This window comes from Ictalurus punctatus, chromosome 9 (assembly GCF_001660625.3).
Source record: "Ictalurus punctatus breed USDA103 chromosome 9, Coco_2.0, whole genome shotgun sequence".
In the NCBI taxonomy this organism is placed as follows: domain Eukaryota; kingdom Metazoa; phylum Chordata; class Actinopteri; order Siluriformes; family Ictaluridae; genus Ictalurus; species Ictalurus punctatus.
Window position 1 is genome coordinate 12,571,099 of NC_030424.2, and position 13,625 is coordinate 12,584,723.

A 13,625-nucleotide genomic window follows, 5' to 3' on the forward strand; every position below is an offset into this window, starting at 1 on the left:
CAGACATGTCTATTGTAGTCTATAGGCCTGCTAGACTTATTTAAGCAGCTCTGTGTTGGTGGCAGGTGCCGGACAGCTGTTCATGCTGGGGTGTATATTTAGTCCACCTGAACTCATGTGTGCGTGTGTGTCCACTGTGTCAAGAGTCCTCAAAAAAGTGTCTGAGAAATTAAACAAGAACTTGTTATAATCGAGTGTACTGGTTTGGTCACATGGAAAAAAAAAACAACACTGACCCACTGACTGCTTTAGATCCTCCCAGTGAACACTTTCAGAAAAAGGGTACTAAACGGCACCTTTCATTGTTGCTTATATTCTGTACTTTAATATACAGGCCTATAGTGTACCTTTAGGCCTATACTTCTAGTCAAGCTTTTGTATACCTTTTTGTAGGTAAAAGATATATGCTAGTAAAGTTAGAAAAGGTGTAGCTTGAGGGTATACTGTACCACTTGAGTGATAAGGAACGGTACAAGGTGAAGTACTGCAGTGTGGGGTCTGGGCCATCTTTTGCTGTTTATCACCTATTGACCTCTGTTTATTTTCCTCTCATGACTTTTGACACGGGAAATGTTTCCGCTATTGACTAGGTATCCAGTTCGGGTTTAATTTAAGACTACGAAACCACACTAAATAGTCCGGTATGTCAGTAGTACAGCGTTAACTCGGGTTATTCAATATGTTAGTACGCAGTGTTGGAGATATCACACTGAACAGTACGCAGGGTTCAATGTCTGTCTATGGTGGTGTGTTGTAGATATTGTTTAGGATGCAGCTTAGACTCGGGTTCAAAGACTGATCTTCTCATTAGTTCTGCGGTTAAGCCTTTCCAGACTGGTGCTGTTATTATCCGTCAAGCACACATTGCTTCTTTTTTAAAAATGAATTAATAGACTCACAAGGCATTTAACACATTCCAGGACCTTCTCAACCATAAACACTAAGGTTACAAATGTCTATCCCAACTTCAAACCCAAAACTTCTATTGTTATTAATAGGATTGAATGTGTAATGTACATTTCTAGGCTGAATAAACCAGAATCCGAGAGCCAAAAATAGAGCGCCTCCTTAAAATGAAAGGGTCTAGAGGATGCGAAAGAGCGCTCGAGCTCGTTACCAGGACTGCTCGATTGCGCTCGTGCTTAACCAGTCTGAGTACAAGTCGTTATAATGGGAGTATACTCGAACCAGCGCTCGTTGCCTCTTTCTTTAAGCACAACTGAAACGTACACTAGAGACTGGTTGAATTGATGAAGAGTGCGCCACCTACCGGCAAATTCACCACATATACCCATGTACTAATAGAAGAAAATGCAACTGGACTCGAGCTCATGTGCGTTCAGTGACCCACTCTATTTAAACACCTGTTCCTGCAATGATTAAAATCTGTGCTCCAAATTAGACAAGCTGAAATTAAATACACGGTAGGTTATTCGAATTTTTATTTTTTTTGGTATTAACACATGGTTCAACACAAGTTATATCCAGATAGTCTATTGCACTATGGTTGAAAATACAACACACAAAACTTACACTTATGTACGCATGATACTACTACTCCTACTAATAATAATAATAATAATAAACAACATTAATGGTATGTCTAACATAATTACAGAAGACAGGAAAGGATAGTACAAAGAAGAAGATATGAGAATTAATGACTGGACAATGCAGATGAGACAACACCGTTTCAAGTAAGTTAGGATGCTGTTTAGTCAGTTTAATTATTAAAAGAAAGGGAAAAGATTAACCATCGTGATATCACACCATTTCTGTAAACCCACCATAAACACTTTCCAGATTTAACAGGGTGAACTGTGTGCACATGACAATTTGCTCTTGGTTTCTGTAATTAAAAGTACACACACACACACACACACACACACACACACACACACACACACACACACACACACACACACTGCGCAATGCTGTGTGCACTTGAATAGCATGAAAGACCGAGAACACGAGTGTTTGAAATGCAGTGTTTATTACTTCCTGAAACATGATCATGCATTTTGAGGAAATGTCAACTACTCATCATACTTATACAGCACTTAAGATTTTCACAGAAGCCTTTTTTTTTATATTCACTAGCAAACACTAATATGCAAGAACAGTTTCACAACTGATTCATAAATAATAAACATAAAGCATTCAGTGCACTGAATGATCCATTTTTTGTGAGGTCGGTTTACACATAAGACAAGCATTTTTCTCTTCACTATTATAACAGTTAACTATCCATTGACCTAATGTAAATTACACATAATTCCACACGTAATGGATCATGATCCTAGCTGCAATACAGCCTACAATAGTTACAATACTAAATTATTTGATGATTGCATTGTTTTCTAGCACCCTATTGACCACAGATGGCTGTATTTACCTGAACATCTTCCATTAAATACACAGAATTAGTAACTCAACACTTCCACTCTGCACAATTGCACATTTATCATGATACTGAGCGTAGCAGGACAAATTCTTTCTTTGTACTATATTTAATTCAGTTTATTTATAAAAAATAAAAAAAAATAAAAAAAAATCCTGCTCTTTATAGCACACTCTCTCGTTCTTCATTGCCCTCCTCCTGCGTAGTGTTCGTGCTCTTCTTCATTCGCACAGAGAGAAGGTTGTGGTTGAGCAGGGCTCTAGTGCCAGTGCTCGATCCCGGAGAGATGACGAGGCTGCGCTCGTCACCGTTATTGTTGTTGTTGAGGGGCGAGTTGTTGCTGGCTGCCTGGTTCAGGTTGGTGACGGCCTGCATGTGTGTTTGTGAGGTGTCCCAGTTCTCTTCGGGGCTGCTGGCCTCAGATAGAGCTTCTGAGCAGATGGACATGCGTATTGTGGTCACAAGGTCTTCCTCTTTCGACTTCTCATCCTCACTCTCCTCGTCCTGTAGTGAATGATTAGAGGAGCTGCCGCTCGACCTCATGCCCGAGTCAGACGACTCTTTTTTGTCCATCCCGGCAGAGATAAAGCTCTTTGCCTGCACTTCCTCTTGCTGCGCTTCCCAGAGGAGGGGTGTGGCATCATTTTCCTCGAGCACACACTCCTCCTCATCCTCTTGATTGGGTACACTCTGGTAGCGTGGCCCCGGTCCCTTGGTGCGGCTCACAGAGGGTTTACGCTCTGGTTTCTCATCCTCCTCCGTGATTGGATGGAGAAGACCAGAGTCCTGGGTAGTGGAGTAGTCCATCACACTCTCTCCTGCTTTAGAGTTTCTCTTGAAGGGTTTGCGGCCTTCCTGCTCGCCATCCTTTGCTTTGTCGTCTGATCTCTCGGCCCCAGAGCCACCTGCCTCCAGCTGGGCCATGTGAGAGATGTAGTCCTGGTAGGCACTGCGGTACTCTGCTTGCTGCCGGTCAGTCAACTTACTGATGTCATTGGATGACTCCTGAGAATTCAGACTGGACATGCTGGCAGTCCTGTGATTCACAACCTGGACAAACCAAGGGTTCGTGAACATTGTAAAGAAATATTTCAGCATTTTTCTACCTAATCTCCATCCACTACATCTGTAGCATACATGCGATTAGCATTCAATTTTCTGAAAAATGACGAGTAAACTAAAATAATCTAAACTTACTTATTCTGGTAATATTAAACTCAATCAGTGTACTATATTACATCAGAGGTTCTGAACTCCAGTCCTCTGGAACCCCTGTCCAGCACATCTGGAAGATTTCCCTACTGTAGACAAGCTCAATGCAACCAATCAGCTAATTATTAAGTCCTTAATGAGGTATGTTGAGAGAAAACTATGCAGGAAACGAACATGAGAGCACACCATACTGAAGCTGTTCTTATGTAGTTTCATCCAACTTTCCAACAATGGAGCAATACAGTATGACGTCATTTGAGTTCTGTATGCTTTCTGTAGAGTGTAACGTACAAGTACATTAGACAGGAATTCACAAAAGCATTCTACCAAAATGTGACCGTTTCCCACATGTTTGAACCATAGGTGGGGTGTTTTTAAAAATATATCTTTCTACTGTACGGAAAGCTGTTCATTTATTTTATTTTTAACATGTTCCTCAGCTTTCTATGTCTCACTGACTAACTCCTTAAACCATGAGGCCAAAGGTAACTCTGAAGGAGCTGAAGAGATCCACGGTTCAGATGGGAAAAGAAGTTCACAGGACAACAATAGCCGTACGAAATCTCATTTGTCAAAAGACATGTTAGACACTGCAAATTTGGGGGGAAAAAAGTTTCTCTGGTCTAATGGAATAAAAGAAAAAAGAAAAACCAGCCTAAGAACACCATCTACACAGTGAAGCATGATGGTGGGAGCATCATGCTGAGAGTTACCCTTAGCCTCTAGGTTGCTTTTCTGACTAATGCTTACCTGGTCACTGTCCTTTGGTGGACGGCCTCCAAAAATCTTTTAAGAATGGATTTAATGGTGTTCAGCGGGATGTTCAAAGTTTGGGATCATTTTTTGTTTTGTTTGTTTGTTTGTTTTTTTATAACCGAACCCCGAGTAATACTTTTACAGAACTTTGTCCTGGACTGGTTTTGATAGCTCCATGGTGTTCTTGATGCTTAGGCATGTTCTCTAATAATCTCTTGGGCCTTCCAGGAACACATGAATTTATGTTGAGGTCATGTGATATTTTAATTTGCACACATTTGGACTCCATTCAACTAATTATGTGGCTTCTGATGGCAACTGCTTTAGGGGTTTCATTTCAGAATTTCTGTTGTGAAAAATCAATCCCATTATAATTTTGCAAATGATATTTATTCCCACCCCCCCACACTTCAATCTTATGGGCTGTTTTGTGCAGATTAAATGACATAATACCAATTAAATCCATTTCATTTCCAGGTTGTAACACTACAAAATGTGGAACAGTTCAAGGGGCAAGGCACTGTAATATCAACAGTTCTATACACTGCAGCGAGATGTGCTTGGTAAATGTGGAGTGACGACTTTGTGCGTGAGCAGAGAGAGTAGAAGTAGCCTATTCTATGTGGCAGGAACGGCCTTGCACATGCAGCCCTGCATTAAATGTGTGCGTGTGTGTGTTTTGTGAGGCAGTCCAGCTCTTCACTTCCTCTGCTCATTCAGGTCAGAGAACACTCCGTTTGTCACCCAGTAAACCACAGGCTATTTCCATTCTACTGATAGACTACTAAAAAGCAGAAGCCAGCGTATGCTTCTTTGTTAGACAAGAAAGCTGCCGTGTTGAAAAAGTACGTTTCTCTGAAAGTGTGTATGCACAGAGTTGCAAAGGCCGTGTGTTTGTGTATTTATAACTATAGGGCAGCACGGCCAGTGAATCCAAGCTATATATTAATAGATTCTGACTGAGCATGTGTTTAGGATTATAGACATGTATTTGTGCAGCGACTCTGTCTAAATACTTACCTATATATAAACATGGTGTTATGTGGAGAGTCAGGCCTCACTTGGATGGATAAGGTACACCTATCTTATAGATGAAGCCAAAAAGCCTGCCATGCCTCTTTAAAACCAAGAGTGTGTGACTGACAATGCTAGCACCTTTGTTCTCAAGATGTCAGCTGACTGACTGTACCAGAAACTTGCACTTCAGAATGATGTAGCTTGCATCAACCTCTTTTGGCCTCTTTCTTGAGTAATCTGTTTATGACAGACCATTCGTTGGGCATTTTTCCTTGGCCTATAATGAAATCCATTTATGAACACTCGTTATGCATGTGTTAACAAATATAACAAGGAGACAAAGAGTGGATCACATTCCTTTTGTGTTAATAACTGTTTAGTCAGTCACACTGTACAGCACATTTAAAGTTGTTAAGACTTTCTAACCCTACATTCACATTAAAGAGCGACAGTGACAGCACAAAGTGTTCAGTGACAGCACAACAAGCGACATTTGAGTCGAGAATTAATCAGTTCTATGTATATTAAGCATACGACATTAAAGCGACAAATCCAAACCACCGTCTCGAATGATTCCTCGGACCAAACCCATGGCGCGTGTGGTTCAACTTCTTTTTTGTTCAATTCCCCATCTACAACTTCAGTTCCTGCCTCCGATTAGTTCCCACTTACTGCTTGATGCACAAAATGGAAGAAAAACTTAGAACCGTAGTTTCATCTTATCCTGTCATATACGACCTCTCTATAAATGTGTATAAGAGAAGAAAAGAAAAAAAGCTTGGATGGAAGCAGCAGAGATGTTGATGCCTTTGGCGAGTGTATGTAGCTAATATACTTAGCTTGTTCTGCTCATCTGTATTTGTATTGTGGGCTATAAGCAATACATTTTGGCTACTTTTTAGTTTCTCATCAGAACCAAAAAATAAATAGTTGAACAGTGCACGTTTATAAGCAACAACAATAGCAGTCGCTACATACCCACAAGAAATACAATATGAGTGACTTGTCACCTGCTAGTTTGGATGTAAAGCAGTGGTCACCAGCCCTGTTCCTGGAGATCTACCATCCTGAAGACTTTAGCTTTAACCATAATCATGCCCATCAGACCATCTAATCATCGCCTTAAGAAGTTCTTAATCAACTAAATCAAGTGTGTTAGATTTTGGTTGGAGATGAAACCTGCAGGAAGATGGATCTGAAGGAAGAGGGTTGGTGACCTCTGATGTGAAGTAAAGATTAAATGAATGAATGGATACCATGTGATTGTTGAATTGATCAGAATAGAGGCTGTAACTTTGCACCCACCATCCAGTGGTTGATGGGGAGTCTGGCGGGCTCCTCCAGTCCGGCAGTGCTGAGCTCCTCAAAGCTGAGGTTCAGGCTGTATTGAAGATTGCTTTGGGGGGCTGCTGTAGAACAGACAGGAGGAGGTTCAGGCTGAACCAATCCACTGCCTCCCTGCTCACTAACCATTACACATTCCTCCTGCAGCAGCTGGCTTTCCACCTGCCGCTGCTCCAGCACCTGGGGAACAGGGCCACAGTAACAGAAAAGACCACACTCATTCACCTGGGCCTTAGTTAAAGAAAACATGGCAGTGGGCAGATTATCTGACGGCTAGAGAACGTTGGGTGCTTCATCACTGGATTTGGTTAAGTTGAATCAGGTGTCTGATTTCACAAAGCTTGTTCCTATGGGTGTAGACAGGCTGTAATATGTCATACTGTTATACGAAAATGATCAACAGTGGCGTGGTGTGATGCAACCCAACATAAAGTGGAGGGCCCTTTCCACCAGGAAGTTGATTATTTTCCAATAACAGAACATCCTAAACTGCAAGCATGTGTTTAAAATGAAAGAATGACGCATCACAGTTTTATCTATTTATAGTCATATTTAATGTTGTGGAACATCCACAAAAGTTATCACATTATAACAGCTATAGAGCTATAAACAGTTGTTCCCTCATCGGCCTCTTTTTTCTCTCTCTCTTTTAACAAGATAAAAATCGCAGCCCATCATGCTATCAAGAAAGTGCAAAGTCCTCCTGCAAAGTCCTCAGGAAACTTAATGGATCCGCCTTACCTCTGACTCCTCACTGAAAACTTAAATCAACACTTTCTAACCAGTCAGTATCAAGAATACAACAGTGCCGTTTAAAGACATATTGCATTATAGCACAATGAAGGAAGGTTATCAATGAAGAGGTTCAGATTAATGGCCAGTGAATGTTGTCATTCAGCGTGTCCGTATATCTGTCTAGAAAATGCAAGGCTTCCACTGCTGTCCTGTGTGCTTCCTATTTCCCACAGGCATGATTTTGAGCTTGATAAATGCTACTTTCTTGTAAAAGTCAAGCTATTCAGATCTTTGAGTGGATGCTGAGCTCCCACTGACAATAACCTTCGTTCATTCTGAGAGCTGCCATCTTGGACCAGATGGCTGCCTGCTTGTTGGCAACACAACATTCGTTTGTGGTAGCACAAATGGAGATCTGATCAACACACACTACATGTTTTCCTGGTTGCAGCCCTGTGCCGGATGTTTTATCGAAAGACGAATTGCTTAAAAAGCCCACATCGGGCAGCCAGAGTGGGGAAAAGTCAGAAGCGGTAATATGAGGAATCAGAGAGAAAACTTTGCTTTTCTATCATCCTGATGGAGTAAACAACAAACCTGTTAATACCTTACCATTGCTTTGAAGAGATGCCAGTCCCCAAAATTCATGTTCATCTCCTTCTTGAGCTCCTCCAGCTGACACTGGCACAGGACACGACCGTTCACATTCGCCTGGAATTGCAAACATTCACATTTTAACCTTTCTCTGATTATGAAGCTCTTCTATCCCGTTTGATTTATTTGGACCTGCATGGTCTTTGGGAAAACAAGAGGCAAGCTTGTGTTTGGTGCACACTAGCGCATTCTGGAGGCCTGAGTGCTCACGTCTGTACTACAAGAGATCTTTCAGTAGTTGTTGCTGCACAGCTGTTAGGTTGGATAATGAAGGTCTGAAGGCATTAGTCATGTCAGTGCCAACTCTCAGATGGTGATCGCAGGAAAACAAGCATATACAGTATCTCACAAAAGTGAGTACACCCCTCACATTTTTGTAAATATTTCATTATACCTTTTCATGTGACAACACTGAAGAAATGACACTTTGCTACAATGTAAAGTAGTGAGTGTACAGCTTGTGTAACAGTGTAAATTTGCTGTCCCCTCAAAATAACTCAACACACAGCCATTAATGTCTAAACCGCTGGCAACAAAAGTGAGTACACCCCTCTCTCCCCGGTGTCATGTGACTTGTTAGTGTTACAAGGTCTCAGGTGCGAATGGGGAGCAGGTGTGTTAAATTTGGTGTCATCGCTCTCACACTCCCTCATACTGGTCACTGGAAGTTCAACATGGCACCTCATGGCAAAGAACTCTCTGAGGACCTGAAAATAAGAATTGTTGCTCTACATAAAGATGGCCTAGGCTATAAGAAGATTGTCAAGACCCTGACACTGAGCTGCAGCACGGTGGCCAAGACCATACAGTAGTTTAACAGGACAGGTTCCACTCAGAATAGGCCACACCATGGTCGACCAAAGAAGTTGAGTGCACGTGCTCAGCGTCATATCCAGAGGTTGTGTTTGGGAAATAGACGTATGAGTGCTGCCAGCATTGCTGCAGAGGTTGAAGGGGTGGGGGGTCAGCCTGTCAGTGCTCAGACCATACGCCGCACACTGCATCAGATTGGTCTGCATGGCTGTCGTCCCAGAAGGATGCCTCTTCTAAAGATGATGCACAAGAAAGCCCACAAAATTACTGGAATCATGTCCTGTGGTCTGATGAGACCAAGATAAACTTATTTGGTTCAGATGGTGTCAAGCGTGTGTGGCGGCAACCAGGTGAGGAGTACAAAGACAAATGTATCTTGCCTACAGTCAAGCATGGTGGTGGGAATGTCATGGTCTGGGGCTGCATGAGTGCTGCCGGCACTGGGGAGCTACAGTTCATTGAGGGAACCATGAATGCCAACATGTACTGTGACATACTGAAGCAGAGCATGATCAGTATGCAGTATACCAGCATGATAACGACCCCAAACACACCTCCAAGACGACTACTGCCTTGCTAAAGAAGCTGAGGGTGAAGGTGATGGACCGGCCAAGCATGTCTCCAGACCTAAACCCTATTGAGCATCTGTGGGGCATCCTCAAACGGAAGGTGGACGAGCACAAGGTCTCTAACATCCACGAGCTCTGTGATGTCGTCATGAAGGAGTGGAAGAGGACTCCAGTGGCAACCTGTGAAGCTCTGGTGAACTCCATGCCCAAGAGGGTTAAGGCAGCGCTGGAAAATAATGGTGGCCACACAAAATATTGACACTTTGGGCCCAATTTGGACATTTTCACTTAGGGGTGTACTCACTTTTGTTGCCAGCGGTTTAGACATTAATGGCTGTGTGTTGAGTTATTTTGAGGGGACAGCAAATTTACACTGTTATAGAAGCTGTACACTCACTACTTTACATTGTAGCAAAGTGTCATTTCTTCAGTGTTGTCACATGAAAAGATATAATCAAATATTTACAAAAATGTGAGGGGTGTACTCACTTTTGTGAGATACTGTAAAATCTGTATACACCGATATAGAGGATAAAGCTGGTCCTGACCAAATAATTAAGGAATAACACACTACGGAGCGTACTGTTATAGGACAGTTTTCCATGCTGAGGTGGTGTGATACGCCCTGACACAAAGTGGAGGAATAATTCACCTTGAAGTGGATTACTCCCCGTATAACGGCAGAGCCTGAAGTGTGTTATTTCGCTTATACCACACAGATTTGCTACTGACTACAATTTTAATTTATTAAGGAATTACATCCGCCATTTTAATTATTAATAGTTATATTTAATAGTATGTAACATCATTGGGACAAATTCATTCCCGTTATCATGTAAACTATAAACAATAAACATTTAGTGTTTGCTCACCAGCCTGTCCTGTTTTCTCTCTCTTGAAGAAAATAAGTGTTATAAGGTGATGATGTAATGGGGGTGGGTGAAAGCACCATGTTTTGGTTTTTTCCCTGATTATGATCCATATCCACAAATATCAGTGGTCTGTTTTCACAGTAAATGTGAGAAATGTATTTGTCAATTAAAGAAATGTTAAAACCTCTCACATGCCTTTTTTCACGGAGAAGGTACATATTCAGAGTCATTTTAAAGAACTGGCCCACATTTCCACTGGCTGAACTGTTACGTAATGATATGTGGGAGTTTCCTAACGCACAGCTTCTAAATAAAAACTGTGGAGGGTTTTTCCCATTTTGTCTCTGCATTTGAGAAAGTCAAATCCTTTTACACGCAGCATGATTTACAAAAGCATGACATGTTACTTTTAGCGGTATAATTTGAGTGTGTAGCAGCTCAAATGAAGCATAGCATTAATCCTGGTATCAGTAAGGTAGCTCCTATTTAGTTCATTACGATCGTTTCCTCCTTGGACTACATTATCTTCAGAAGTACCTGCAACGTTCACATCTTATTTTAATGAGGAGTTGTCATGGTGAGAAAATGATACCATGCTCCAAGTTCCTGACATCACTGGTTCTTGGTCCCAGACCAGTAGAAATTTAGTGCCGTAACCAACTTTGCATTCCGGAAACTGGATATTTTACAGTAGAAAGGCGTAGGATGGTTCCAGATTAGAAACTTTGAACAAAAGATGAATATTCTGATTTAATTAAGAAATTCTGATGTGTGTTTTGTGATCAAATGATACCTTTTTGATAGTGGTGATGTATTGCTCCATCATGCTAGAGTCCAGGCCTTCGATTTGGCGCAGTCTTTCGCATACACCATCAGTGCTAAGAGAACTAAGGAGCCCAGGGAGTACTGCAGAATCGGAGCCCTACACACACACACAGTCAGTTATTTACATATCCCCCATTATCACTATTTATTCATGCATCCATGCATTACTATCTCTGAGAACGGGTGGTAGCATATGCAGTGCACCAGTGGTGAAGGATACAGAGTAGCAGCAGGTACAGTGTATGAAGCCATGTCCGTTGATCAGGCCAAAGCAGTGAGAAAACTAGTTAAATAACAATAAAACTCACCAGTGAGCAAACAAGTGAAGAGTGAAGAATGATACTTGAATGATAAAGCGAATGCTTGTGTATTTACGGCCCACATGCTCAACTGGCTACATCGAGAGACACGATGTCTGTCTGTTCCAACGATACACCACTCCACCTAATTAACTTCTGTGTTTGAGTGCTCATTAGCGGAATCAGGTGGATGCATGTAGGGTTGGAATGAATGCCGACACTGCAGTTCCTTATGGAGAAGCAGGTATTTATGGCATCAATATAAGTCATCATGAATCAAATCAAATGCTCAAAGATGAGTGCATCTCATAAAAAAAACGGTGACATGCTGACCAAATAAAGCTGATGTTTATAGGCATCAGTCCAAATTGCGATCATCTCTTTAAGCTTCCCCTTCATTGACAGGGACTATCTAAATGTTGTATCTAACGTCTCAGTGTCAAACGCAGGAGTGTCTATTCAGCCTAATATACAGGTTTGTTGTGTCAAATTGGCAAATCCACCTTAGAGCCCATTTCAAACCTGTCAAGCCAGTATCTGACAAATAGTCACATTTGACGGAAAAGTAACTCGTGCGATGGCTGCATTCAGAGATCAGACGCTACCACATCTGTACAAGTGCTAATCTGAAACTCCTCTATGAAGACTGATATTACTGACAGCACTCGTATAGCATCACACTCCCTGATCGAATCTACAGCTCTAATAAGACCTCAAAGTAAATCTTGAGAAACTTCTAAAAGAATATTGCAAGGCTTCTCTACTGAGAATTAAACAAATTAAAAGTTACATAATGATGAAAGTGTTTCGTTTAGTACCATGCCAAATTTCATTTCAGCTTCAGTTGGGCCCACTAACTATATATTCTTAATGGCCTCTGTACAGTTAAGTCTGGTGCCAGAATCATCAGCTAGATCAAACCGGCTTCGTCTTCCTATACGCACTCGCTGTCTCGGGTAGCCAAAGAGATGAGAGATGCCAAGAGCATTTAATGTGTTGTTGCTGATAATGCAAGACATTCCATGAATGATTAATCACGAAACAGGCGATTTTTTTTTGTTTGTTTGTTTTACATCAGTTACGTTCACCAACAGCACTCTGAAGCGTTAGTCTTTTTGTCCAGAGTAAGCACATTTAGAAAAAGGAGAAAGGAAAAGAAAAGAAAAAAAAAAAGATATTGGCAAGAAAACTGGTCCTGAGAGGATTTACCATCACATGTATAAAACCCAGAGTTCTGGACTTCAATATAAACAATAGAACATTTTATCCTTTATACTATCATGTATAAATGTATTTATCAGCAGTAGTAACATTTGAATAGACATAGCCAGTCAATTTTTTTTCTGAATTACACTGAGCCTGTCCTTTGACCCAAGTAGTCTAAAAGTTTTATTTCTTTTCACTCCTAAATAAATATCATGGGAAATCTGGATCATTTTAAGACAAAAAAATGAAACCAGAAGAGCTGCTCGTGCACCTTGAAAATGACTGAAAAGCCAGGCCACAGGCATTGTTCTGGGAACAGATCGTGAAAGCTGGTTATCTAGGGATGGTAACTAGAAATGTCCCAGCAAGCCTGAATGAGGAATAAGATTTATGTTAAAGGTCATTGGTGTGAGAAGTGAAAGCTCAGTGTCCAGCTGCAACTAGGAACTGTGGCCTTTTTCTAGGCAGTTCATAAAAGGTTCTAGTGAACAACATTGGCAAACACTTAGAAAGAATTTTTCTTTCATTTTTGTCATGACCCCAGACCTGGGGGCCCAGTAAATGCATCTTTTTATTTTTTGCAACTGTCAATCTCTTCAATCTAGCCGTAGTAGAGTAAGAATCATACAATACCATAAATCCACAATATCAGGAATGGTATTCCAGGTACTACATGAGGCATACCAAAGCAAAAGAATGATACAGATTAAAGAAAAATGAGGGAAAGTCTCATGTGTAGGAGCCTGTACCTGCTTTACTCTGGGAGGCTGAGACTGTGTCTGTCCAGAAGAGGAGAGGATATGACAGGAGAGAAGAGAAAGCAGGAGAGAAGAGTGGTTATATTAAGACACATGCTTTAAATCATCATCAAGGTCAGAGGAGGATTCAGGAATGGAAATTAACCTTGTACCATAATTCTTCG

General features: G+C 41.3%; 1 protein-coding gene across 8 annotated transcripts in view; it reads right to left on the reverse strand.

Annotated features, from left to right (window-relative positions):
- Nucleotides 1-1,974: 1,974 nt before the first annotated feature.
- Nucleotides 1,975-13,625, reverse strand: part of kidins220a (kinase D-interacting substrate 220a) — a 68,028-nt gene continuing 56,377 nt past the window's right edge. For 4 of the 8 annotated variants that reach the window (XM_017475863.3, XM_017475861.3, XM_017475856.3 and 1 more), the window contains 5 exons: nt 13,453-13,482; nt 11,167-11,295; nt 8,078-8,176; nt 6,692-6,910; nt 1,975-3,451 (listed from right to left, as the gene is read on the reverse strand). In XM_017475863.3, the coding sequence (XP_017331352.1) occupies nt 2,564-3,451; nt 6,692-6,910; nt 8,078-8,176; nt 11,167-11,295; nt 13,453-13,482 (1,365 nt within the window). In that variant the 3' untranslated portion in view covers nt 1,975-2,563. The other 4 variants (XM_017475864.3, XM_017475862.3, XM_017475859.3 and 1 more) reach the window with 2 other exon arrangements.